Source organism: Austrofundulus limnaeus, unplaced genomic scaffold, assembly GCF_001266775.1.
Source record: "Austrofundulus limnaeus strain Quisiro unplaced genomic scaffold, Austrofundulus_limnaeus-1.0 Scaffold64, whole genome shotgun sequence".
Taxonomy (NCBI): Eukaryota; Metazoa; Chordata; class Actinopteri; order Cyprinodontiformes; family Rivulidae; genus Austrofundulus; species Austrofundulus limnaeus.
This window is the reverse complement of record NW_013952466.1, coordinates 258381-267117: the sequence shown is the minus strand read 5'-3', so window position 1 is coordinate 267117 and position 8737 is coordinate 258381. Positions and strand designations below refer to the sequence as shown.

General features: G+C 40.7%; 1 protein-coding gene across 1 annotated transcript in view; it reads left to right on the top strand.

Moving 5' to 3' along the window:
- olfml2a (olfactomedin-like 2A) overlaps window positions 1-8737 on the top strand; it is a 54968-nt gene that overhangs the window by 33206 nt on the left and 13025 nt on the right. Inside the window, exons 7-8 of the mRNA XM_014009965.1 lie at window positions 4547-4852; window positions 5002-5187. Of these exons, the coding sequence (XP_013865419.1) occupies window positions 4547-4852; window positions 5002-5187 (492 nt within the window). The remainder of the gene's footprint in view (window positions 1-4546; window positions 4853-5001; window positions 5188-8737) is intronic.

Below are 8737 nucleotides of genomic sequence, written 5' to 3'. Positions count from 1 at the left end.
AGCAGCAAAAACCTTCCAATCCCTCTTGGAGTTAAAGCTCACTCCGCCAGGGGTGTAGCGACATCTTGGGCCCTTTTAAAGGGGTACCTGTGAGTGACATTTGTGCTGCGGCCAGCTGGGCCTCACCAAACACTTTTGCATGATTTTACAGCCTGGATGTAACAGCACCTTCGGTGGCTCATTCTGTACTTTCTGCCGGGTCCAAAGCTCTGCATTAGTACAATACTTACTCAGGCACTCTACTTAACTCAGGTCTGATACTGCTCTGCGGGGCGCTTTGACAAGTCTCACATACAATTGTGTGTTGTACTGAGTGAAATGACTGAAAAGGAACGTAAGGTTATGAATATAACCACGGTTCCTTGAAGGAATGGAACGAAGTACAACACGTTGTTGGCCCCACATCACAAAAGGCTCGGTGAAGGGCGGTATCTAACTGAATAATGACGCTGGTGACTCCGAACTTATAGGGTGAAGGTGGAGCCTGTCACCCGACGTTCAACGTCACCACGTCACCAGTCTAAAGATGTGATTAGAGGTGGCTTCAGCCAGGCGCGCGAGGGCGAGTGTGTCCCATATACAACTGTGTGTTGTACTTCGTTCCATTCCTTCAAGGAATCGTGGTTATATTCATAACCTTACGTTTGGTTCGCATTGCTGGTAGTAAGTCGGACCCCTTCAGAGTGGGAGTTGGACTCCACCAGGGCTGCCCGTTGTCACCGATTCTGTTCATAACTTAAATGGACAGAATTTCTCGGTGCAACCAGGGGTTAGAGGGAGTCCGGTTCAGTGGCCTCTGGATTTAATCTCTGCTATTTGCAGATGATGTGGTTCTGTTGGTGTCATCATGTTGTGATCTTCAATTCTCACTGGAGCAGTTCACAGCTGAGTGTGAAGCAGCTGGGATGAGGATCAGCACCTCCAAATCTGAGTCCATGGTCCTCAATTGGAAAAGGGTGGATTGCTCTCACCCCTGGGTTTGGGGTGAAGTTCTGCCTCAAGTGGAGGAGTTCAAATATCTTGGGATCTTGTTCACGAGTGAGGGAAGAATGGTTCAGCTTCCGCAGTTTTGCGGACTCTACCTGTTTCAGATAATTCAGAGCAATTAGCTCGGCTGTGGGCAGTTGGTAGAGCTGATGCCTCTCAGCAAGAAGGTCGCCGGTTCAAATCCCAGCCTGGGGACCTTTCTGGGTAGAGTTTGTTCTCACCATGCATGTGTGGGTTTTCTCCGTGTACTCCGGCTTCCTCCTACAGACCAAAAACATGACTGTTAGGTTAACTGATAACTCTAAATTGTCCCTAGGTGTGAGTGAGAGAGTGAATGGTTGTTTGTCTCGTTTGTCTCTATGTGTGTCCCTGTGATGGACTGGAGACCTGTCCAGGGTGTACCCCACCCCTTGCACTGTCACTGCTGGATATGAGCACCAGTGACCCATGCGACCCTGAAAGGAATAAGCATGTACAGAAAATAGAGGGATGGACGAATAGCTCAAAATATTATTCCCATATTTTGTGTGTTAAATTAATTTTTATTATCTATTTTTTCCCTTTTATTGAAAATGTTTGTGATTAAAAATTCTGCAAGTAACAGATTCAGCCCTGGTGTGTTGAGATCTGATAACAATAATGGGAATAGATGACACATTATATCACAATAGGAAAACTTCAGCTTTCTCTCACCTTATTGCTACACAACTGAAATGTTGGACACGTGTGATACAGCATCCAAAAATGACCCTTTCTAAAAGACTGACAGAACATCATTAATCTGTCAGCAATTATTCATGCAGCCTTTGATCTGAATGTTTTAAAGCAAAAAAGCATTTTCTAAAATGTGCAATCCATGTGTTAAACTGAACATAGATAAATAATCCACACATCACGTTTTAGCTGATATTCTCATTGATCAAACCAGCTGAACTGGAGCCAACCTGTTGGGTTTATGGTCAATTTGTTTTGCATCAATAAACTTTATGCTAATAATCGTCTAAAGGGAGATCTTCTAGATCACTTTTAACGAGCCAGGTTCAAAACTCTGTCAGGAGAAAATCTCTTTTTCATTACAGTCAGCTCTTGGTAATGGTGATTTGGGTGTTTGCTGCACCTCCTGAGCATTTTACAAACTTTTTCTCTTGTTGCCATGCTGATGTTGGGTTTTTTTTATCAGACACTTGGTGTTTTGTCACATCTAATCCAAGAAAACAATTTAAAGATTTTTACACAGCTTTTTTTAATGAAAACCAGTTAAATGTTTAAAATCTTAGAGGAAGGGCTTTGTAGCTGTCATTTTTACCATGTGGCCACAATATGCAGTAAAGAAAGGAACTCTACTGTAATTCCACGCACATCTGACAAGCAGCTTACAATGTAACTGTAGTCGAGCCAGGAGACTTCCTTTAATACAGCCATTTGGTTTTTTAATAAAAATAAATAAACACACAAATAACAATAGAAACCAAAATTCACCATAAAAAGCAAGGCATAAAATGAAACAATAGTTTTAATTCGTAAAATCACTTTTAAAAAGTATTTAGTTAACATTTAGATAATTAGTAGTCTCCAAATGCTTCGTTACACTTTTATTTCTTATTTCTTATTGTTTCCATCTGAGTCTTGTTATCCAGCCGGCCCCCTGAGCTGAAAGTTTACAGCAGGAGTGTCCAGTCCTGGTCCTGGAGAATCACTATGGATGTTTTAGGTTTCTCTGCTCCAACACCTCCACACCTGTAACAAACTTCTGCAGAACTTGTAGAGGTAATTTAATCGGACAATCAGGTATGTTAGAGCAGAGAAACCAGTAAAACAAGCAGGAAAATGGACACTTTCTTTTCTTAGAACCTAAATATAAAATAAATTGAGGAAATCTCCTCAAATCCACAGAAAACACAAATGTTCTTTGTAATGTCTTTGATTTTGTATTTGTGGCAACATACAGTTAATGTTTATCTCCTGAGGAACTGTAAATCCTCTGCACCAGGTTTTAATAGTCCTCCATGCTCTCAGCAGGTGTACATTCAGCTTTATGAAGTGGTTGTCACACCGTTCCACAAACAAATTCACAACTGGGCCATGATGAGCTTCTCCAGCTTGCAGGAGGCGAATTAAACATACACCATTAAAAATATGAAAATGCTTTTCAATAAATGTGTATCAAGATTTAAAGGATAGAAGTTTTTTTTTACCTAAATGTAATGATGAATTTAGTAAAAAAGCTGAGGAGAAATCTACAAAAATCAGCTTTATCTCGTTTGTTTTAGCAGTCAGGAGTGTGATACAGATTCTGAATAGCAGGTGTAGTAAGAGACTACTTACAAAACGAGTTGTAAATGGTAAATGGACTGTACTTCTATAGCACCTTTCTAGCCAACCAGGACACTCAAAGAGCTTCACACTACAATCTGTGTCCTCATTTACCCATTCACACAGCAACTCTATTAGGTCTCTACAAAGCTAACATGTACAATCATCTATGGAGACTAATCAGTGCCAATCACATTCATATACTGATGGGACACACAGCAGAGGCATTAGGGCTGAAGTGACTTGCCCAAGGACACAAAAACTGAGACAGATGGACGGGGGATTGAACTGGTGACCTTCCGGTTCCAGTACAACTCCCCTAACCACTCTGCCACAGCTGCCCCCAGTTGTAGTAGATTATCAGGAAATAACAGGAAAATCTGACTGTGGGTGTATTCTGTCAGGTAGAGTGCTCGGGGGTGTGCGACTCATGAGATGGGGACACCGTACTCAAAAATAGAAAAGTTTATTAAGCTTGCTTCCCTGGACAGGCAAAACTTCAGCTTAGTTGGCATAGGTCATCAAAAAACCCAGAAACTGCAAAATAGGTGATTCACAAAATACTTGAAAGCCTACTGACATGACAGGACCTGGCAAGAGACAATGCACCCACCATCAGACAAACAGAATAGAACTTAAATACACAGAGGACGGATTGGAAGAAGTGGAAACACCTGGGGAGACAAGGGCAACACAGTCACACTAAACAGAACACACCTGAGACAGACAGAAGGAAAACTCAAACAAAAACTCCACTATGACAATCAGACTGAATTGTAAAAACATGTAATTTTATTTATAGTGTTATTTACTGTTTTTCATCTAACATTTCCAGTTTGACATCATGTCTATGTATCTATCATTAAATTGTGTTCACTTTTAAAAAGTTGTAAGAACAATAAAGTAGTAAAATAAAGAAAGCTGGAATTATTTCATCAGTGTGTAACACATTGCTAAACCTTTTATGTAAACTCCTGAAACACAGCAGCCAGTAGGGGACATTTAAAAGACTGATTAAAAGTACATTCACCACAGCTCTGAAGTCACTTCACTAACAAGATTAAGAAGCTTTTGGTCTGCAGCTCTGAAAGGCTTCTGTGGTGTTTTCTTCTGCCAGCACTCAGACTCAGGCCTCTCTGACCTTGTTAGGCCATCAGTTAGGTCTTCCATGTAAACAAATCCTTTAAATCCAAATATTTTAGGTTGTTGATCTCTTGTCCTGACTAACAGCTTCTCTTTCCTTCAGACCACTCAGATAAAACCACCTCAGTGGAACATGTCACAGAAAACCAGTCTGAGGATGGAGGAGCTGAAATGATCCTAGAAACTGTGGAGACCACTGAGACCGAGCCTGTCGACAACACTGCAGCTCCCACCACCTCTGCTGCCAGCAGCACCACCACAACCAGGAGAAGCACAACCACCACCACTGCTGAGACCACCACCACCACCACCACCCAAAGCACACCAGTGTCCGAAAGACCGGCTCCAACCATTATGCTGGTGCTGGACAACTCCAACAACAACAGTCGACCCAGTCTCCATAGAGCAGGTGTGTGCTGTGTGTACGTACAGTAGTGTGTCTGCAGTGTTCAGTTTAACAGGAACATGGGAAGGTTTTCCTCCACATAACATTAGACCCATGCTACTGCACCTCAATCCTTCCTAGGCACGCAGGTTGAATGTTCTTGTTTCTTCCAGGGAAGATCCTTAACTGTGAGGGGACTCTGGCTTCCATTGAGCAGCCAGTAAAACAGCACAGTTATGGGCGCAATGAGGGAGCCTGGATGAAGGATCCTCTGGCTAAGGACTCCAAGATCTACGTGACTAATTATTACTATGGCAACAATCTTGTGGAGTTCCGCAATCTGGACAACTTTAGGCAAGGTCTGCATCAGCTGTGTTTTTCACTGTTACGTACAACCTTTCATTCCTTGTTTCCATATTTAGGCTTTAAACTTCCTGAAGCATACGTCAAGTTGTAGGGATTGCCCGTAATTTACATGGATTTCCATTATTTTGCAGGCATACGGACATATAGAGCAATCTTACAGATTTTTTTGAAGTTTACAGATTTTTTTTTTCAAAACCTCAGTTTCAAATTAGTTTAACATGTCAGAGCCTGGAGGACGTTAAAAAAACAATAACATCAAATAACCATTTTCCAATCCGTTCTTCTGCTAGAAATAAAATTAGAAATAAGTTCTCCACGTCTTCAGCTCTGCTTCCTTCCTGCTTTTCAGCAGGTGCTGTCATCTCCGCAGTCGACAGCACCCCCCACCCCTGCGCATGGGTGCAAGTAGTACAGATTTTTTGCAAAAAATACAGATTTTTGGGGCTCATTATACAGATAAACGTCTAAAGGTGGTGACATGTATGCTGAAGCATTGCTAGCCAACAGTCCAGGCAAGAAAATTCTTAAGCCTTGGGCCGCGACCCACAACTGGGCCATGATCACCACTTTGAGGGCCTCAAAAGAAAAATGCTTTTTTCAGCGGTGGACCATGAGGACTGTGTGATGTCATTGGTTTTCAAATGACTTAGTTGCAATACACTTTCTTATTACTAGAGCGGTAGTGCTGAAGAACCTTAGACTTCCGCTAGCAAAAGTTCTCCATCAGTGTTTTCAGTTGCTGCTGAGTCATTTCTCCTCCCTGTCAAGKARCTCTGGTTTCATTTAAAAGAGCTGATCGTCAGATATTTTCCAACATTAACCTCTTGGATGGACAGAGCTCTAACAACCTTGCACCAGAAAACCCAGTGAACATCGTCATTTACTCGGTGTGCTACGCAGTGTTAATAAATGTGGTCCAAGTGACCAAATATTTTTTAACACTTGTAAAAACTAAACAGCCTACTGTATTTTTATAATACTTGTTTTATAATTGAAGTAATTATTTATCAAATAATGTCTAATGTTACAAGTAATCGGAGGTCCCTTTAAGAACCCCTGCTCTAGGAAATATAGTTGCAGATTTTATCCCACTGGTTTGGTCTGTGGTTCAGGTAGATCAGATTCCCATTGCTGACTTTAATAAGATGATATCACAAACTAAATGTTTTTACATGAATGTTCCATGCTGTCAGCAATACACACATAGACCTAGTTCTACAGCAGACTGGCTGTTGTAGCAGTGAGTAGCACTGTTGCCTTACAGAAGTAAGGTTCTGGGTTAGAAGAAGAGTTTGAATGTTCTCTTTGTGCATGTGTGGGTTTTCTCCTGGTACTTCAGTTTCTCACTACAATCTAAAAACATGCATGGTAAAGTGATGATGGTTGAAAATGATTACACAACACTTCCCGGATGGGTAGAGTGATGACATCTGTAAAGTTCGTGGTGCAGGTGGATCCAAATGCAGGCAGGTACGAGAGATTAAAGAATAAAATAATTTATTAATCAAAGCAAAAGCTGTTGTGGCGGTGAATAACAAAAAACCACACAGGAGCTCGAGGGGAACAACCAGGACAAACCATGCAATGAACGGAAGAGGAAGTAGTGAAGAAAGACCGGTTAAATAGGGCAGAGTAGAGTGAAAAACGGAAAACACCTGAGTGATTAGAGAATGGTAACAGGTGTGAGAGAGAGAGTGCTGGAGAACACAAACTGGCAGAGGGAGTGAGAGTAGACAGAACAGAAGACAGGGAAAACAAAGCACACAAAGACAAAGACTGTGACAGCATCCTTATGCATCTGACATTCATCAGCAATTCTTTTCACTTTACAATAAATGTTATCTCAGAGCATTATACAAAAGAAAAAAAGTCCAAATCATTAATTCAATTCAGATACAGATTCAAATTAATTTATAATCAATTCAGTTCTTATTATATACAATAAATTAACAGTACATTATGCTGTATAATGCCAATTAGCAAAGGTTACCGCTCTATGGAAGCTAACAGGTTACATCAAATCTTCACTATGGTGCAGTCTCTCACCCTGAGCAGCATGTTGGAGACAGTGGAAAGAAAAAAAACTCCCTTCAGCAAAGCAATCTTTAGCAGAAACAGGCTCAGATTGGTGGCTGTCTGGTTTGACTGGTGAGGTTTGTGAGGACGGGAAAGAGACACAAACACAGAATGATTGGTCCAGGTGAAGTTTCTATTGGAACATTAACATTTTAAAATAACATTATAGTCATTATGCATTTTAGACATTCTACTTTTATTACTTGTATCAGAAAATTACTTTTCATACTGAAGTACAATATGTCAGATGCATTAAGACTTTTACTCAAGTACTATTCTTAGAAGACCAACTTGTACGAAATTTAATAATTTACAAAATTACCAATTTTATGATAAGATACTTGTACTTTTACCCTAGTATTGCTCTGAGGTCATTTAACTAGACTGGTTTAGCAGCATTGTCTCTGCACTCGGAGTATAAATTCATTCGTTTGATCATCAAAACTATCTGCTCAAGCACACATTTGTAACTGTACAGATTTGAAAAATTGTTCATACTGTACTGTAAAAGCGCATTAAAATATGTGTAATAAAAGAAAACAATGTCTGAACACACTAAAATCCACCTAGAAAACCAACTATAGGCCACAACAAAGCTGTGTAACATTTTCTCTCCACTTTATTAACATTTTGATCTGCCTCTATACAAGCAGCTATAAAACTCAACCCAGCATGCAACACCTACAACACATGAAGCCAAAAATGTTTCATGAAATTTTGACTGGATGGATTAGCAGCTTTGTAAGATGAGCTTTATATACACAAATAAGTTTTTGTCACATTGTTTTAGACATCTCACTCAAACTACTGTATCTCCCTTTAATGCACCTGACTAACTCTCTTATTAGCTTGCATAAACATACAGTTGTGGTTTTTATAAAAACATCAGTTCCACTGGTTCAGTGGCCATCCAGTCAGCTCTGGGAACTGTCTTGTCTCAGATGTTTTAAGTTTTCAGCGGGTGGGAAAGTTTACTCCTTTCATATCTAAATCAAATGAGAAACTGAATTACACTTTGGAAGAGGATGATCTGTACTTGTTGGACTTAGCTTGTTGATCTGATGTGTTTGGACAGCAGGTTTACTAAATGCACTTACATGTGAGGCATCCTGGTTGCGGTGAGCTCACAGATCCGTGTGGATGACTTGATATCTTGGTGAGTGGCGGCTATGCCTGCTGTTCCTTGACATGTGCTTTAGCCTTTGCTTTGAACCAAGCACAGCAAAGGGGGATTAAGAGAGTGGGCCACCCCTCGGGGATGAAGAATGAGGGTGGGGAATGATGGGGGTTGGGAGGGCTTCAACTGCACATTGTTTTTGTTTTTCACTGGCTTTAGTTATCATTGTCATCTACATGGGACTTCCTGAGATTGGAAGGTTAGGATTGTAGATAGGATGTGATTAGAAAATGACACCTATAGTACAAAGTGTGTTTGTTCAGAGGGGAAGTCCTACACAAACTGTATCA